This window comes from Vanessa atalanta, chromosome 11 (genome assembly GCF_905147765.1).
Source record: "Vanessa atalanta chromosome 11, ilVanAtal1.2, whole genome shotgun sequence".
Lineage (NCBI taxonomy): Eukaryota > Metazoa > Arthropoda > Insecta > Lepidoptera > Nymphalidae > Vanessa > Vanessa atalanta.
In genome coordinates, this window is record NC_061881.1 from 10,218,173 (window position 1) to 10,238,612 (window position 20,440).

General features: G+C 34.6%; 1 protein-coding gene across 3 annotated transcripts in view; it reads left to right on the forward strand.

Annotated features, from left to right (window-relative positions):
* The window catches only part of LOC125067421 (CCR4-NOT transcription complex subunit 6), a 197,373-nt gene that overhangs the window by 169,125 nt on the left and 7,808 nt on the right, over nt 1-20,440 (forward strand). For 2 of the 3 annotated variants that reach the window (XM_047676025.1, XM_047676026.1), the window contains 6 exons: nt 5,900-5,968; nt 14,439-14,596; nt 15,484-15,638; nt 17,251-17,402; nt 18,108-18,332; nt 19,477-19,648. In XM_047676025.1, the coding sequence (XP_047531981.1) occupies nt 5,900-5,968; nt 14,439-14,596; nt 15,484-15,638; nt 17,251-17,402; nt 18,108-18,332; nt 19,477-19,648 (931 nt within the window). Of the gene's footprint in view, nt 1-5,884; nt 5,969-14,438; nt 14,597-15,483; nt 15,639-17,250; nt 17,403-18,107; nt 18,333-19,476; nt 19,649-20,440 lie in introns of all 3 variants that reach the window. The other variant, XM_047676024.1, reaches the window with a different exon arrangement.

Below are 20,440 nucleotides of genomic sequence, written 5' to 3' on the forward strand. Positions count from 1 at the left end.
CATTAATTTGACATAGGAAAGAAAAAAAACAATATTGTTTAACAAATAAAGCAATGTGTATTAGTAAAGCCGATAATTTAGCCATACAAAGCCATACAAATGCTAGGTTAATTTCATTTCTTAAGACCTATAATAAAATGCAATTATTATTAAACGGCTTATAAAAAGTGTGTAGATATCTTAATAAAGTTTACATTTAAAAACAGTCAATAAAAACTATACGTTAGCGTTTTTTGCAAATTAATTTTCTTCGTATACAATAAAATATAATCGAAATGCAAATGAAATGAGCAAGACTCCGACACAACGCCGGTTAAAAAATACTTTTCAATATATTGAAACAAGTACGTATGACGTCAGTATGATTACAGACTTACATCATACTTATTTTGCGAAAATAACACACTTTAACAAGTCGATGCTTGGAGATAAGATCGCCGCGGTCATCGACCTGAGAACGTTTCGACGAAATTGTTTATAATTTCGAACCCTTTATCGAATGTTTTCTATACGTTTAAAACCTAAACATTATTCTAGTAGAGCGTTTATTAGACCGCATACCGATTACACATAAACAGACCACGTCTAGGCTAGACTTTATTTAATCAGTTAATTAGCTATGCCAGGTCATTGACATCTGAGTTATTATTATAACAGCATCATGTCAAAACATTTCAAATGCTCGTACGTAATACATATCACTTAGCACATCCATATAACTTGAATATGAATAAGGATATTAAGAATATTGCAACGTTTTAGATTTACGTTTAACGCGTAGCAATAAATAAATTGAGACGTTCGATGAAATATTTGAATTCCGCACGCATTAGTTAATAGTTGAAATGCGAAAATCGTACGTTAAGGCTTTATAAAAGTGGTCATTTTTAAAGAAGTAACCATCGAGCAATTCGGTTTTTAAATTTAAAAAAAAAAGACGCATACTTTTTGTTCTAAAAGTTATTTAGTTCATGTGATAACACACTTAGGAATAAATGATAACCCAGGGCATTTTCGAATTGAAATTTGATTACACGTAAGGAATAATATTTAGTTTCGTCGGTTCTTCTCATGTCATCAATTATATTCAATAAACAAGTGTAATGCTTCCATCTATACTGTAATAATATAATATTATAAGTGCGTAACTAACCCTGTCTGTCTGTTGTTCTTTCACGGCCAAACCTGAACCGAAATTTATGAAATTTGGTATGAATCAAGTTTGAATTTCAAAGGAAGGACAAAGGCTTAAGCCTAACACCATGAAAAACCCCTAAAACGCGAGCGAAAGCGCGGACACAACTAGTATTTAGTTAAAGAATTAGACATACAGTACTTTTCGGTTCACTTTGGATTGAAAGAAAATAGGTTTTTTACTTCGGTTTTAATGTCTCAGATTTTACTGTCCGAGGATACCTGTTAGACTCGGCCATAACTTCGTAGCATTCACATGATAAGATATAAAATGCAAAATGAAATAATAATGTCAACGATATTTTTCTATGATAAATTTAATACTCTAATTTAAGTACGTAATATCTAAAAATGAAATTTTTTCATATTTCGAAACAAATATGTCATCATTTAAAGAAATATTGTTTTTCATTAAATATACTAATCTTTTTTCTACATATATATCTTATTTTTACAATTTGCAGGAGATATTTTAGGAGCAAAAAGAGTTTCCTTATATATTTCTTGTAACCTTATCAACTTAACTGATGAACTATTGTAAGTAAAATAATATTAATAATACAAAAAATATTTCCTCTACACCGAATAAAAGAACATAAGCAGATGTTATTTCAGTTAAAAAAAGATCTACTAGACAACTTAAGTGCGAAGCATAAACAAGGTTTCTAATAAAAATTGAAGAAGCAGGTGACCGAATATTACAAAGCAATAAATAACTATAAATATTGTTGTTGCTTATCAACGTCGAAAATTTCTACTGTATAATTATTTCAATTTAAATATAAAAAGCCATTCGTCATGAATATCATCAGTCGTATTAAAGTAATTCCGAAGTTGTTACACATAAACAATTAGTAATTACACCACTGAGCAATCATTATCTCGAAATGTTTCCGTTATATCGTCCTGTCAATTAAATGTAAGATCTGGTACTATTAAAAGGGTATGCAGAAACAAGCTTGTAAAGTTTTTGCCTTAGAATGTGATGCAACCGATAATACCGGTTTACGTTCGATCGGCTCCCCGACGTCTGGCAGTGATGCTTTAGTCAATGGACTAAAAATGTTTGCATTGAATTGGTTAACCTGGAGTTATCGGATTCTCATCTATCATATGGCTGGTTTCATGTAATAAAACTTGCATTTATCGCGAGATATAAATTTGAATAACATAAATGTTATTCTTAATATATTTTTTTATCTTTCGGTATTACCAATGATTTATCAGACATCGATATGACCTATGAATACATGGTTGGAAAGCCATGCTTCTACTTGAGCAGTATAATATGCTGTTTTATAACTGAGATTGATCACTAAGAATAGATTCTGATAAAAGATACTTTTATTTAGCGAATGTCGACTCCACACCAAGCGAACCGTTCTCACGGTAGCTCTCAAAAGATGAGCGGAGAAAGCCTTATCTTGCGTATCGGAGCGCGAACAATGTGAAGAGCAGGCCGGTGCTTATCGACTTCGGCCAATCTAGTGCTCATTCGACTTTCACTCAGCGAATTGTCCATAACACCACTTTGTTTGAGCTCGTCTTATTAGCGCTCGGAAACCGCTAGGGTTTCTACGAAATTGTAGCTTCAGCGATTCGTTTTCAATATCAACATCGAACATATTTGTACTAATGTAAACGAACGTCGACTTTTGTATTGTTTACGAAATGAGAAAAGGACATCCATCAGGCGAGCGGCGGAGGTTTTTTAGCGTTTAATATTCAATAACACATCCATACGCGTGTATTGTGTTGCGAGTTATGCCCGTTCGGGAGACGGCGGTCGCGCATGTTAAGCTAGTCGTGATTTAGTGCAGGGCCGGGCTCACAGCCCACGGCCCTAATTACAAAGTGTAATGAGATGACGCCCGCGCCTCTGCCTGACAGAGAGCCGTGAGTGCAATCTTGCTGACATCGACGAGAATGTTCACACGTCACGTGTACATCATCTCCGATACGTGTAATAACATGAAGATCCATTATTTGTAATGCAATTTATTTTGAAATTAAGTATCGAAATTTAATTTATATTTATTAAAGTCAATTCGGCTTAGTTATAATAAAATTAGTAATCTTAAATCATAATAAAATGCCGTCTACAGATATATTACATTAAAATTAATTATAACTCTCTTTATCATTATTCTCTCAAATTAATTATTTGCAAATAACAATCAACAGACTATTAGTGTTATCAGAAATTTCAATCTGTCTGTAATAGCCCTTAGAGGATATTCAAATTTAGAATATAAACGCGACACGATCCGCTATACACCCACAAAACATGCGACTCCGATGCTTCGAATAACAACGATAATGGTTTTAAATCAAGACAACTGATTTAAACAACGATCACAGATAAGGTGCTTAACTTGGCAAACTAAAAAATATACAAGCTTTGAGGCTTACGCATCAATTGTTTCATTGTTCCACAGTTTATGTTCGTGTCAATCAAAATGATAACTGTTCTTTTGTTAATGTATTAGATTAATTCGTTTTTAATTTTAAATTGGCTACAATAGACATTTTTGTGAGTTTTGTTTTAAATTGTTTGCTAGTATGATATTCTCACAGTATATAAACTACTAATCAAATATTTTTTAGAGACAATTTGTTTTATTCAGATTTATGTGTAAAATACGTTTCAGAGTATCTTCTGGGTAGGTTTTAGAATTCTTAGCACTATTTATGTTAGCACACATGCAAAATTATCAGCTAGACTAAATAATGGTATTCATGTACAAGTATTTATGTAATACATTTCAAAATATAACTTAAATTTACTTAGAAGTATGCTTGACGCATTAAACCTTCTAAAAGATTGTCATGAAATCTACCAATATTTTGGAAATTGATATCTAAAAACTAAGACGACGTTTTCTTTTGTATTTAAACGTTTCATCATCGAAAGGAATGTGAGACAAATTGGAGTGACTCATGTTGGAGGTTTTTCTACCTTAGCTTTTCTGTGGGAACACCGCCAGCTGGTACAAATGGAACGTCTACGTCTAATGTCCCGCATCACATCCGATGTCGCCAGAACAACGACCGCACTTTATTAAGTGATTTTACTTTGGCTCAGATTTCCTGCACGCTCTTTTTGTATCTTCATAATAATTTTTTCATCAAAATATATTTTTAATAATACGTAAATCCTTTAAGCTGCTCGTGGCTTTAATACATCCTCGTAATTTTTTTATAAAATATATATTTAAAAAAATACTCGGAGGTCAAGTCACGTGTCATGTATGAATTAAGTATTTCATTAATCTCTGCCAAGTTATTATTTTTAAAATATAAGTCATGGTCTCATTTAAATTCTAAATAACGATAAATCATTATTTTATGCCATCGAACGATGATAATTCCGTCAAAGTTTTGACGACGTATTCTTTTATGTTCCTTTCTTAAAACCGGTCAAACAAAATGCACCCTTATAAGTAGGCGATTAAAAGTTATTTTGAATTGCCATTTTATTGGATTAAATAAAATATAAAGCTTAACTATAAGCAAACACTTAAGACTGTAGATTCTACCGAAAATTACCGGCAAGAAAGTAATGACTCTACCGCCAATTGTGTTTCAAAGTTGCCTAATTAAAGCCAATGAATGCTCGTGATTAAAAGATTTCATCGTGGTTCACGACCTACTTGACAATCGTACGTTTAATTTCACAGATGATTCCTTATACTGTACCGAATGAAGTATTACTTTTTTACATGGCGTCGTTCAACTATTAATATAAATCAAACATGGATGATTTACCATGCGATTAAATTTTTTTGCCACTCACTGAAATATGAAACTACGATATTATTGCTATGGAATTGATTGCAAATAACTTCTTAGGAATACAGACGCACGATTTACGATTTCGTTACAATAACGGTAGCTTTTTGCCGGTTATCGCAAATGAATTTTTTGCTTCCACCCGAAAGTTGAACAGTAATAGACATTCGATTAATGCCTCCAGCTTCGTTACAGGGGTATTGTTGCTAAGCCGACGAACCCGATTAATGTCTTCGGCTGGCTTTTCGGATTGTACGATGTTATCCAGGAAACCGATTGTATTGTATGCCAACATTATGTTCCAACTTGTTGTAACAATAGTAATTAATTTATGCTCTTATCTTTGCCAATTAATATATTTGAATGTCATATCGGGTTTTTGTATTCGTTGATTTTCATGCTACATCCTACACAATTATTATATCGTATTGAATTAATATAGAAGGGTTGGCAATTGAATTTATAGAAAAGATAAGATACTACTGAGGTACTTGTTATGAACTTGGGTATATTTATTTTCTTATAGAATGACAATTCCAAAGTGCTTATAAAAATTTACTTTAATAAATTATATATTGATGTTATTTGGTTTGAATACATTTGGGAGACAAAGTTCACTACAAATCTTTTGAAGACTTATATAGCGAGTTTACTTACAGGGACAAAAGACCTTTTACAAAAGGCTTGGAGATTTCGTTTCTATTCTTTATTGTTTGTATGTGTGTGTGTGTGTGCGTGTGTGTGTGTATTACATTTCTTACAAAGTCTATATCTATTAGCTAAGCCTTTTAAAACGCAATCTTAACGCTTTTACTAAATATATTGAAGGTGTAAGTTTACAATTTAAGTATTCAATCAATGTACATATTTGAATAAGTTCTAGTTTATTTCAAAATAGTTAATTTTGTTACAGTAACTGCCACCCAACCACCGCAGAGGCCTTGGATACCGTTGACGCGACCGAACAGGACTCGCCCGACTTGTAAGTACATCGAATTCTTATTTTGGAGATCTGTGTCAATGTCGTACGTTTTGAGATAAAAGTTGTGTCGTCCTGACCGATTTCGGCCACGGCGGACTCAAGGGAGACCAGCCAACTGCGCAGGACACATTATAGTGCAAAACACGCAAACACAGGTGCGCTCTATATACCATCTCTTATTTTCCGATGGAATGGCAATTCCGTGACGACTGGAAAGAATTAAGACGTAGGACGGCTTTGCTTGCTTTCCGAGGCATAGGAGTGTACACACAAACAACTTCCAGACTATGAGCTGATACTGAGTATCTTTCGATAGAAAACGCATAAACTTATTTCTGTCCGACCTGGAGTTATAACCCAACGTCTTGAAATCAGCCGATTCAGCTACCAGCCCAACGAGACGAGATAAAAGTAACGAATACCTAACATTAAAGCTTCACATGAAAGGGTTTTTTTTTTAATTTTGCCTCAATGATAACATTTTGGAAATTAAATTGCATTTTTTTTCTTTTAGTTGGTAACATCGGTTTGTTTAAACCAAATATTGGATTGAATTTCGTCAATTATTTTTAAACTAGTTTCAATCAATACCTTGAGCTGAAAATTTGTCCTTACTTAGAGGTGATGATAATGGAATCTATTATGAAAAATTTAGGAGTATTTTTAAAGTTTTCTTGCATATATAGACATATAATTCAACATTATAATGATATAAGCTAAACAGCAACTGTATAACTGTATGCCTATCATACAAATGCATTTATAATTCCTTCGGTAAACGGTATAACTCGAGCAGCTTTTCAATATGCAGAAGAACTTGCAGATGGAATAATTAAAACACCCGCAGCCGGTATCAATTATCTACAACGTTAATTGTATATAAAACCGCAGAATGTTATTAAAAAGCGTTAATAGAATGATCGAGAACGAGTTCTGTCATTAATAATGTGTTAGTGGCACGTATGGGTGCGGCGTATGCGGTTAACCATAAATAAACTAGCAGGGACCGCCCTCAGACCGTACATCCTCATACACGTTCGGTAACATCGCATGTATGGGCGGTATCCTGATCGTAACTTCGCTCATCATTGTAATAATTCAGCTCCGATGCACAGCGGACTTGGGAATCTTGCTCGGTGTTTCGGTCCAATTCGAGACGTCTTTATTTAAATCGATATAGACTTTCCCCATCTTTATAATATAAACGTTGATTTTAAATAAGGAATATAGAAAATTTATTTAGTACCGTGTGGTTTAAATCGAGTTTTCTTTCCACGAACATAATAAGAAGCAAGTAATGAAATGTATGCTTGTATTATAAGGACGTATAAATAAAGTTTGTATTAACGTCGTTTTATCTGTACAGGATGACTCAGTGGACTTTTCTATGCTTTGCGGCGAAGGCAGATTTATGTTTATCCACCTACTTTTAATGGATAAAGTATGGATGATAATTAAGCAGAGATGGCCCAGTGGTTAGAAAACATTAATCTTAACCGAAGATTGTAGGTTCAAACTCGGACATGTACTGAATATTCGATTTCTTTATTTGTTTATAATCGATCTCATTCTTCCGGTACTATCGTGAAGAAACCTTTACGTGTCGTATGAATTTTTTTCATATATCTCGCATTAGAACAGCAGAGAGCAGTATTTGCCAGCTTGCAGCTTCAAACCTTCTCAAAAAGGAGAGGAGGATGTTAGCAGTGACGCATTAACAGGATGTTACTTTTATTAATGATGGAGCCGAATTCTCGATCAAGAAAGAACGTCTTTGCTTGCCTTTAACACTTTTATTATTAGTCAGTTTTAACTTTGTGTATCTAATAAAACACGCGATAATGATATGCAATGTCAAATTCAATTACTATAAATCAACCGCAACTTAAAGATACCGTACATAATTAATCAATAGAGCGTAAGGCATAAATTGCTTAAATCTTCAATTGGCGTTGCATCCTGCGTCTACCCACTGAAGCGATCGCATTCAGAACGAAGATGCATTATGCTGTTGGATACATTCTAAATGAGAATGTATCATTGTATACGACGTGATAAGAGTTACGAAGCATACCTTAAATATATGTAAACTTTCTCATTTGTAGTTTAAACGCTGGAACGAAACTTGGCTGGTTTTTGTATGAATAAATGTGTTAGACTCGTACGTGCTATTAACTCTATATATTTATTTATTAAATACATCATAATATAATAAAATTAATTCTAGAAATCGATGGTCTCCTTTCATATTTAATATGAAATTCAGATTCAATATAAGAAATGTTTACCATAAAAATTCAAAAAAAAAAAACATGTATATCATGCTTGAATTAATTTATTTATTTATTTTTAGCTAGTGTAACTCGGGATTATGTAAAGAATTTAACGATACCACATCCATCCAAATCTCTTTGAATGACCACCCGTTTCGCGTAAATTTTTTCGAGGCATAAAATTTTGGTCGAGATTATATCTTCTAAACTATTCATTGTTATTGAATGTTATTTACATGTTACATACATTCATCGGAATGTAAGTAAAAGACAATTATCGCAAACTGATGCATTACGATCAAAAAAATGTTTCGCCTGCATGTTCTACAAATAAAACGAAATATAATACACCTGAAAAAGATTAATTAATTATTATGAACGAATTTTAATTACTTCGTAGTAACTAATACCAATTATTAAGATTTCTCCCGATAATGTTACCCCATTATTTTATTTGCATTGTACATTCGCAATTGTCTGTCGTGATCAAAGTGAACTTTTTGTACAGTTCGCTTTTTGGAAAACGAAAAGGATATCGTTACATGAGTCATTGTTGCTACGAATGATTTCGATTACAATTATTCATGGATTACATTAATCGTCAATCAAATAGACGAAGTATAAAGTGTATATAGTTTTATAAAAATATATCGAGTTTTATAGTAATACTTCTTGAACAGCAACTATGTACGTAAAATGTAAAACATTACAAATATTTCAAGTAAATTACATCAAACTAATTAAACGTAGTTAGATTAAATTCCGCTTAGATAAATAAGAGTTTTAAACAAAATGTGTAGGATGAGCAGTATTATGAGCTGTTATATGTGTGTGTATATTATGTTCTCTCTCTGTGTGTGTATTTTGTTCTGTGTTGGTGGAATTAAATGTTTTGAAATTCGCTTCCACAACTATAGGTGTTTACGATGTTTTCGATCGCCCCCGAACATGTGATATAAATGCAAATTTAATATTTCAAAAATATAGTTGCGCTTGCCCCGATTTGAGCTCTCGATCTTATACAGAAACAACCTTATACTGTATTCGAGTCGGCTTCTTTTTATATTGGTTGGCGAACGGTTAATGGGCCACCTGATAGTAGGTGTTCATGAACGCCCATTGGTCCTTTAAAAAATATTAACTATTCCTTACGTCACCAATAGGCCACTAACCTTGGGAGCTAAGATGTTATGTCCCTAGTGCCTGTTACTACTAGTTACTCTGGCTCACCCTTCAAACCGGAACACAAGTATTTTAAGTATTGCTGGTTCACGATAGAATATCTGTTGATTATGTCGTACCTAAACAGAAGGGCTAACCTAAATCCCTACCAGCAAGTAAAACATGAACATTGAACCACACTTTTTCAAACATTGTATTAATATATACATTCGAAATTTTTATACCCTTCTTTGACCTCACGAAATATATAATTGTACATTTATTTTTCTAACTTAAATATTATATAAATTGAGCAATGTATCTTGGTTTATAAATACATATATTATATATTTATTGTTAAAGTCTTTATTTATCTTCACAAAATAATTTGTTACAGGACAAGAGAATGTTAGAAGGTCAATTCGTTTGAAAGTTTCATAATACGATATTTAGTGACTTGTTCGAATTTGAACGTAACGAATTTGAGAATTCTATATACTGGTGTCTTATTGCATAAGGCGTATCTATTTCGTCAATATAATACATTGTACCTACCTTACATAGTATGATGTAAATGAAAGAGACAATGAAAGAGAGAAACCTATTGCTTACTTCTATGTCTACACAGACATCGTTTTTTTTTCAGTCAGGTTATTATAAGATTATATAATTTATTTAAATATATATTCTTATATACTTTAGATATTTATATTTATGTTCTCGTATCAAATCGCAGTCAATTAACACTTTCCTCCTTTACATTTGAACACTCAATGTGTCGCCTTCTCTTTTTCCTTACTCTATTTTCTTGTACCTTCCCAAGAAGATTGGGTACTTTCATGTGAGATCATTGCTCATTGCTTTAGCTTTTGCACATAGAAAGGACGTATGAAGTAACAAGTGAGCCATTGTAACTACAGACACAAGGGACATAACCTCGTAGTTTCCAAGGTCGGTGGCGCATTGGCGGTTTGAGAAATGGGTAAAATTTCTTACAGCGCCAGTCTATCGGCAGTTAAGGCACTTACCGTCGCCCATGTGATCCATTTGCCAGTCCGCTTAACAATGCTATTAAAAAACCACAGTTTTATTGAAATTTATTATAAATAATTATATCGATATTTTATTGTTTCCGACGAAACAAATGAAGTCTTTAATTTTTAAGAAATTAATATTTAAAAATTGTAACGTTAATACGTTAATTATTGATACGTTTAATTTTAAATAATAAGTAATTAATTCTGATCGTATCGATAAGCTTTCTCATTACATAATCAACAAATAACCCGCTGGTCGTTAGGTAGGTAGGTGGGCACTGATACGCATGATCGGCACAAATTGAATAGATAATAATCGTTAAACGATATCCCTTTTTTGTTCGACTCCGATACAATTACACTCAATCAAGCTCACGGTCAAATGGTTCAGGAAGAGAGGAAATGCCCTCCGCAGGCCATTCGGGGAAACAATGCACAATGCGAGACATTGACTGCGGCCTCCTCGCATCCGTGAATTTGCGATCTACATATATTTCGTTTCAGCGATCGTTTTTAGTATCGATATTCACTCAACTATTACATTATTTACGTTGAGTGTTATGATCATCTTCAAGTTGTTTCTAGATATACGAGTCTCAAAATTTAAAACTTGTCACGACACACTATTTTATATGTCACGGTGTACATTTTCGAGTTGGTAGGTTGGCAGCAAACAAAAAGTTTAAAACAATCAGAATATAATCTAAATATTTGTATATTATAAATTTACAATCGCAGAGATTAAACTAAGTTGTAATTTGTTATAAGTTTTGGTTGAACTTTGATATTAATTCTGTAGAAAGTTTGGTATAATGGTTTGATAGGACTCCTAGATGTGCGGTATCGAGTTCACTATTTAATGTTTTTATTACGGTCAATTTAATTTCATTAGCTTAATTATAAGTAATCGAGTTCAAGATGATGTGTTTATAAAGATATAAATGTTCATTTGTTTATTTTGTAAGGATATTTCAAATACTTATATCTATGTAATTGCATCACCGAAATGCAGGTCGCGCCTCCTGCCATTATATTCATATGAGCCGAGACGCCGAACCGGACGTGTTTGTTTTCATTGTTGATTACATTAAATAACAAATATATCTAACTTACGATACCGACAAAAAATAACTTGTCCTGCACGTGATAAATTATTCTTCTAATACAGCAAAAAATATTTTAAAAAAAAATCGACGAAGAGCTTAGCATTCATTTAAGTAAACATCAGTTTTAGACGGAGATTTATTTGCTTTATCAATAGCACGCTGGTTTTTCGCGTCGAGCATTTCAGCATGTGCAAGTTCCCACGAAACTTCAAGCATATGTCGTCTTCATTTGTCGCATTTAAAATCGATAAAATCGACACGCTTGTATTTACGTGTTTTATTGTACGGTTGTAAAAATACTTAGTCGCCTTTATTTATGGAGCTGGCTCTACGTTTGCGTCATGGCGGAATTACTAATTTGAAATTATTTTATTATGTCGACCTTCCAGTATCATTGCTTTTTGTTCTTTTCGAGTGTGATTGATTACAACAAAAACGCTGTCCAGTTGCGTTTAAATTACATTGTGAGATAGTTGACGCCTCAATTAGTAGTCACGAAAATTGCATGATACGACTCCATTAGCTGAAGGTGAAATCAATAGAGCAGCGGTCGACAACAGCAGGCGGCCCGGTCGTATCCCGACACTCACTAACTACGTCTTGTTAGCACCTATTGAGGTTCTTACGTCATATCGACGATCGCAGCGGTCTATGACCGAAGTCAGAACCTGCTCTAATGAGATTTTTGCATTGCCAATCTAAACGTACCTCTTAAATCTTTTTTAATGAGTCTCATTGGGTCTGCAAAAAATTTATCCGACGCTGACGAATAGTTTTGAGTACGATATTGAAAATAGTTACACAAGCGTGACCGGTTCTCGAAACGGTATTAGTTCATTGTCTAATGAAATTTGAGGGTTTTACTGATATTAGGACAAAAGCGGAAAACAATGTTTGCTTAAAGTGAAACGTGATTATCGCATGAGTAAACATTGCCATTTTGGAGACGAGTCTTTGTTTATTGAATTTTGGTTTGTATTAATCTAACAGTACTTTCTTATCTTGTGGTCTCGATCTTATTTGCCCTTATTCGACAGTTTGTATTAAATATGATATATACCTGTGTATTTTATCAGTACCCTTTCAATAGGTTTACGTATATATTTATTTGCTATTGTAATCGTCTGATTCAAATGAAAAGTCATGTGTGTATTGTTTATTTGACAGAATCGCTTATTATTGTATATCGGCGATGGTGTGCTTTCGCTCGCTGTGTACATCGACTAAAAGTGATTATCAATGCGTGCATTGTTTTGCGACGTTTGGCATGTGCGCCGCGTCCCGTGCCTCCTCATCGAGCATACAATGGACGTCTTCGAAGCACGTGCTGCGGCCGTATTGATCGCAGCCGTGTGTCGCCAGGTGACGTCGACTTGGTGTCGATTAGCATGGATGCGAGCGTGCATCACGATTGCTATCAATTTGTCTTGACAGCGCCTCCGTCCCGATATTTTCGCACCGTCTCGACGTTTTGACTCTTCTCAAATGTCTATATCTGTGTCGTTGAACTTTATTTAATTTATAATATTTCAAAATTTTCCATATTTAGTTTGCGCAAAACGTTCGTGTGGTTGTCTCTATCAAAGTAGAGAAGGTGACTTTGACTTAGTACCGAAATGAACTGGATCACTTATTCATGATTTATTTTGGTTTTGAACGATATATTCCTACTTTGATGTCTAACGTGTGTCTTATATATATTGAATTGACACGTGAATAAATATAAGTTAACTAAATTGAATGTCAAAATTTTGGGTACTTTTGAATGAATTTTTTTTTATTTATTTTATCATTCTGTATATCAGCACGAATGATATTAAAACGAATACATTATCGAATGTTTATCTAATTCTCGTGGGCTCGGTGCAATAACGTAATCGATTACGAGCTCAGTCGTTTGTAATCGACTGTTCTGAAGCGTTTACGACATTACCACGTTCAACAATGTATCTAATAGACTTGAAATTACTAGCTCGAGGGATGCCCGTAGGTACTTAACGCGACTGTTAAGCTTGTAACTAAACGGCTCATTTTCTCCGCTTACACGAAGGAACAGATGCAAAAAGGTATCATCATTAGGGCAAGTTAAGACACGGTTACAGTCGCGATAATGTGCATGTCGAACGTTGGAGATTAGAAAAACAAAAGCTATTGTCGCGTGTCGCCGTACGGTCTGCCTGCAGCGTATGTGGAGCGTAGTATTAGTGCTGTTTTAATTGACGGTATTATTGTTATCGTTCTACAAGAACCGAGTGAGACATATAATTATTTAAAGACTTTATCGCACCTGAATATTTTCTACCACTTCTACTTTGATTACCCCCTTGGAAAACAAAAGTACCTTGATTAATAATAGTGCAGTTATTAAAAATATTTTGATATAACATTTGATCCGAATAGGCTATGTTATGAATTTTTTTTAAGAAAGTTTGAAATCTTCTTCTATTTCAAACCTCCTTTCACTTGGTGCTATGGCTTTGTGCGAGTCCGTCTGGGTAGGTACCACCCACTCATGAGAGATTCTACCGCTAAACAGCAATTCTTAATGTGTTACGATTTGAAGTGTAACTACAGGTAAAAGGGGCAAAACATCTTGGCTCTCAAGGTTGGAAGCGCTTTGGTGCTGTAAGAAATGGTTACTTTTTCATTCAGCGCCTATCAGCGTCTATGGGTGGTGGTGTCCACTAACAATCAAGACCTACCATGTGACCCATGTGCTCGTCAACCTACCTATCACATTTAAAAAAAGAACAGCATTATCAGCCCAACAGAATTACATGCAATTTTTTCCCAATGTAATAATTATTGGATAACAATTGCAAAAAGAGAAATGTAAACGTTACAACATATACTTTTATAATGTTTTTACTCGAGCGTAATTCATTTGTTTTAGGTATATTCACAGTAATGTGTTACAATGTTCTGTGCGACAAATACGCGACAAGACAGATGTACGGATACTGCCCCAGCTGGGCGCTCGAGTGGGACTACAGGAAGAAGGGCATACTCGACGAGATAAGACATTATTCAGCGGACATCATCAGCTTACAGGTCAGTAAGTTTAGGTGATTTATTAATAAAGGATGTTTGAACTCTTGTGATCACTTGAAGTGTGACTCTTGACATTTAATAAGGGTTGCCATTATTGCCATCAAAGTACCTCATATTTAATTTTTCCATAATGACTTTATCGTTTCTCGAAGAAAAGAACTTTTTTTTTTATTTTTTATTTCATTTGAATACGACGAAAGCTAGAATACGACCCATAAACTTTAAATAGAACTTTTGAAATATAAAATAGAAATAGGTTTACATACTTTCAATTTACTTTGAGATTTGTTTTCATTTTATTGACTTTAACATAAAATAAGGAAGTAGATTATCGAAAAAAAATTCTCAGTCCTATTTGCTACATTGCATCATTTTCTTTTATATTAGATTTATAATATTCAATGTAATTATTTATGTCGTAAGATTTATTCCCAAACAGAAAGCCAGAAGCCTTGAGAACACTTCGTTACGTGTCTCTATTGATATCTGCGATCTGTCTAATTATGAATCGCGTTTTCGAGTTTATTAAATAAATATATATGTATCGTATTGCTGTTTAATCTGAATTTTAAACATTCTCATTAATGTGAACAATATTATAATTAGGCGTTAGTTTTTTTTATAAGAGCCGAGTACAACACGTGTGACTTTATCGCAAACTGTGGGTTCACACCCGGACAAGCACCACTCAGTTTTTATGTGTTTTTTTTTTAAATGTATATTCAGGTGAAAGAGTCCGCATCAGAAAAGCGTGATGGAATAGGCTCCAAATATTCCTCAAGAGGAGAGGAGGACTCTGCTCTTACTTTACTTTTAGTAGTATTTGTGTTAAAATATTTTTTTAATAAGAATCGTATTAATTGTTAATTTTTCTTTTCTATCTACAGGAAGTGGAAACGGATCAGTTCTACAATTTTTTTCTCCCGGAGCTGAAACAAGACGGCTATGACGGTATATTTTCCCCAAAATCACGCGCAAAAACAATGTCCGAATCAGAACGGAAATACGTTGACGGTTGCGCCATCTTCTTTAGATCTGCTAAGTAAGTCTATTCTTCCATTATACTTACTATAACGACCGAAGAATATTATTTTTGGATTATACAATAAATGAGCATATTCAATTTTTAAATAACAGTTAGTTATTTTAGTTTTGGTTAGTATACACAAATCCACTTGGTGGTAGGGCTTTGAGTAAGCCCGTAAGTCTGGGTAGGTACCACCCACTCATCAGATATTCTGCCGCCAAGCAGCAATACTTGGTACGGTTGTGTTCCGGTTTGAAGGGTCAAAGAGCCAGTGTAACTACAGGCACAAGGGACATAACATCTTAGTTCCCGAGGATGATGGCATTGGCGAAGGAAGGGATGGTTAATATTTCTAACAGCGCTAATGTCTATGGGTGGTGGTGACCACTTGACATCAGATGGCCCATATGGGACCGCCTACTTAATACATTAAAAATCAAACCCTAACCTAAATTTAGAGAACTTATACCGTACTCTTAGACCTGATCTCTGTAATTATGAAATTGAAGCCTATGACATTATTGTCCTTTGGTTCACCTTTGACCAAAAATATAATGAAATGCTTGTATAATAATTAAAATACGAGTCTTAAACAAGTGACGCTCAAACATAAACCCGTAAAAAGAATCGATAAACATCTTTGACTTGATAGACGTGCGATCATATCGTGATGATAAATGGGCATGGCTTTTGTAAGGCTTAAGTTGTAGGTAGATGTTATCGTCGTCTCTTTCAGAATTTGAATTTGTTAAAACATTAATTAATTACTCATTTTGATTAGCACATCTTTTTAAAATGGGGTTTGCGTTTGACATCGATTGTGACACCATATTACTTCACTTGGTGGAAGGGAGTTGTGAGTTCGAAGTAGATACCACCCACTCAACACATATTCTACCGCTAAGCAATACTTAGTACTGTGGCGTTCTGTTTTGTTGGGTGAATTAGTGTGCGTGTAACTAGGTGCATAAAAAATGTATCATCACAGTTCCCATGGTTAGTGGCGCTCTGACGATGTGCCAATGTCTTTGGGTGGTGGTGACCACTTACCATCAGTTGCACATTTGCCAGTCTGCTCAACTATTTGAGTGATAGCATTCCTGGCAGATTTTTAACGGAATGGACGACGTAACTTTGAAGTTGCGATCAATTTACGTCTTCCAAATAACGTCAACTTCCAATAGCATAATTTTGTGCTAAATTTGACTTTAAAAAATCTGAGCTGTAACAAGCTGTACTACTCATGACCAAATGACACTCTCAACTGCCAACTTTATGAGTATTTTCTAAATTTATTTTGGTTATTAAGATTAATATAGTTCTCGGTAGAATCTACATTCCAAAAGTGGCGGTAGCTTCACATAATATAGTTTTGTGAAATGACTATTCAAACGTGCTCGTAAAAAACTATTCGAATAAAGTGTATTTTGATTTCCGTTACGACTAAACGAAGACGTAAATGTCATCCTTAACATAATCAAAAACTGTGATATAGGTTGGCGGTAATTTTTATTAATGAACATTTCAAGGCCAGTCTCATCGAAGCTCTCGAGTAAAATAAATGATTTTCCTCTAATCTTAACGTATAATTTTGTGTTGTCTAAAGTTTTATATATTTTTTTAACAGATTCTCATTAGTAAAGGAACATCTAATCGAATTCAATCAACTCGCAATGGCGAATAGCGAAGGTTCGGATAACATGTTGAACCGAGTTATGCCGAAAGACAACATAGGTCTAGCCGCGCTATTAAAGACCAAGGAAGCGGCGTGGGAAAACGGTAAAGACGATTTAATCAAAACTTTTTTTTTACGCAACTTTTTTGTTACACGATTAATTTTAATGAGCAATATCTTTAATGAAAGTAGAACCAAGTTATCTATAACTCGTTACATCAACTTTATTGTGAGAATAAAAAATTTAAAACTTATAATTAATTGGTAGCAACTCCATAATGAAAATAATGAGACCTGTTCTGATGTTATGTAAGAATGTTTTTTGTGGTTCATGAGTATTATGACTATGATATAAGACTTTTTGCGCTTCTTAAAGAATTATAGGAATTAGAAGGAGGTATTTTTATAATAATAAACTTTACACATTACACACACATTAGCGGCCTTTAAATTTTCCACTGCTGGGCTAAGGCCTCCTCTACATTTGAGGAGGTTTGGAGCATATTCCACCACGCTGCTCCAATGCGGGTTGGTGGAATACACATGTGGCAGATTGTGTCTTTGTCACAGATTGTGTAGATTAGACACATGCTGGTTTCTTCACGATGTTTTCCTTTTCCGCCGAGCACGAGATGAATTATAACAAATTAAGCACATGAAATTACAGTGGTGCTTGCCTGAGTTTGAGCCCGAAATCATCGGTTAAGATGCACGTTTTCTAACCACTGGGCCATCTCGGCTCTTAATAAAATTTAAAAATATGTAATATTAAAATAAGCTGAGCTAATATTCAATTCTATGAATTCCAGGTATACCAACAGACTCATCAACGCTCGCACAACCTATAGTAGTGTGCACTGCACACATACATTGGGACCCAGAATTCTGTGACGTTAAATTGATCCAAACTATGATGCTCAGTAATGAACTGAGATCCATTTTAGACGATTCCGCGAGAACTCTGCGCCTGTCGGGAATGAAGGACAATGTGCAGCTATTGCTGTGTGGGGACTTTAACTCTCTGCCAGATAGTGGTAAGTTTTTTGGACTCATAATTTAATGGTGGTACTTCAGTGATGAAGATGTCGTCCTGATCAGTTTTAGCCACGGGAACCATTCTTAAAAGGGACTAGCCAACTGCACGTGACAAATTATTTCGCACAAGGGCACTTTCATAATCTCGCGGAACGGAAAGGAAAATCCAACCTCCGTGGTCGATTAGTGTGTACACCGGTTTTCATGGGTAAGCCACTCCGAAGTCCCGGGTTCGATTCCCGGCCGAGTCAATGTAGAAAAAGTTCATTAGTTTTCTATGTTGTCTTGGGTCATAACACAAGTGCTTTAGCTACTTACATTGGGATCAGAGTAATGTATGTGATGTTGTCCAATATTTAAAAAAATATTTAAAATAGTCAAATGGAAGGAGACCGGGGTCAACGGCTTTACTTGTAGCCCAGTAAAGGGTCGTGCAGTGACCATTATCTTTTAAGTTTTTCTATCTCTAAAACCCAAGGGTTCGCAATTCTGTTCTCCGGTATAGAGCTCGTAATCTAAGCAAGGGTACAAGGAACTTAAGAATTTAGAGTCCATTGTTAGGGAATGTAAGGTAGTGCTTGTGCCATTTACAGTGCTAATGTCTGTGGCCAATTGTGACTACTTACCATCAAATAGACCATTTACACCTCCGCTTTGTTACTTTAAGTAAAGGAACTAAACTTGTTCAATTTATACTTAAAATCGTAACTTAACATTTTCTTATTTATATCGTATGTGTATCTCAGAATAGTTTGGAAGTACCTACATTATATATAATAAAAAAATTAACTATATATATTTATACACTTTAAATTAGTACATTTAGTTTAGTGCGACGAAATAGTCAAGATACATTAAAAATATATAATTACAGACAGCATCGTTAGTTAGGGTCACGAGCGCCTCGGGCAATATTTGAACTTTGCGCGATACAAAACACATATTTTCTAGGCAGGCAAACAATACGACACGCCTTTCCTAATTTGTTTTATTTGTGTTATCGTAATGTTTTAATTTCGTAGGACTGCAAAGTGTGTCGCTGAATGTAACGTCAACGAACTTAATGCATTATTATCTTCGATAGAATGCGATAAATTCTATTGCAAATGAATATATATGTATCGAAATAAATCAATCTTCCAGGAGTTGTCGAGTTTCTATCGGCGGGTCGAGTGTCCGCGGATCATCGGGATTTCAAAGAATTGGGTTACGCGACGTCGTTAAGACGTATGCCCGGTTCGGAACATGAATTCACGCACAACTTCAAACTGGCCTCGGCCTACAGTGAAGACATCATGCCCTACACTAATTACACGTGAGTCTCCTTTGAAATATATTTAACTAGTAGTTCAGCTTTTGACGGGGGTTTAGATGACGTAAATGATTTACAAGAACCAGTACCAGAATGGAAGCAATAGGAATTGGACTGTACTACATATCGATACGTATGCTTTTTTGACTCTTAATTTGTCTTTTACGTCCTTCTTGATAGTTATAAAATTTCCAATTAACTTGTACATGACTCGATCACTATTGATTATATAAAAAAAAAACGTCTTAAATGAATCCATACAGAAAAATACATGTAATATGTTTTGTACACTGTACTACTGTAATGATCCGATTAAAATAAATCACTGGTAGGAAGCTAAATATCTATAAATTATATTTATATCGTATCATTTTATTTATTAATAAATATTTAATAAAGTCCCGGAATATGTACACGATACAATCTCATCGCTAGTAACGCACTTGAGCATCACGACTCTATCTATGCAAAAGCGCGACCGTATCCGGGGAAAGAATGGAGGGATAGCCGGTACTGAGTCGCGCTTGCGACCCGACGGACGCGAGACGGTATCGCTGACGGGGCGAGGGCGCACGGCGAGCGACCGCCGCGACCGTATCGCTGTAAAAAGTCGCCGCGGCCGAGCGGCTTTTGGCATAAAAACATTTTTTTGCCTAAAGCCGCATGAACTCCAAGGAAAGACATAAACTACATAGTATATGTCTTTCCTTGTAGTTCAACCTTCAGACCAAATTCCATGTTTGGTTTAGTGGTTTGGTCGTAAAATAGAAACAGACAGACAAATGGAGAGTTATT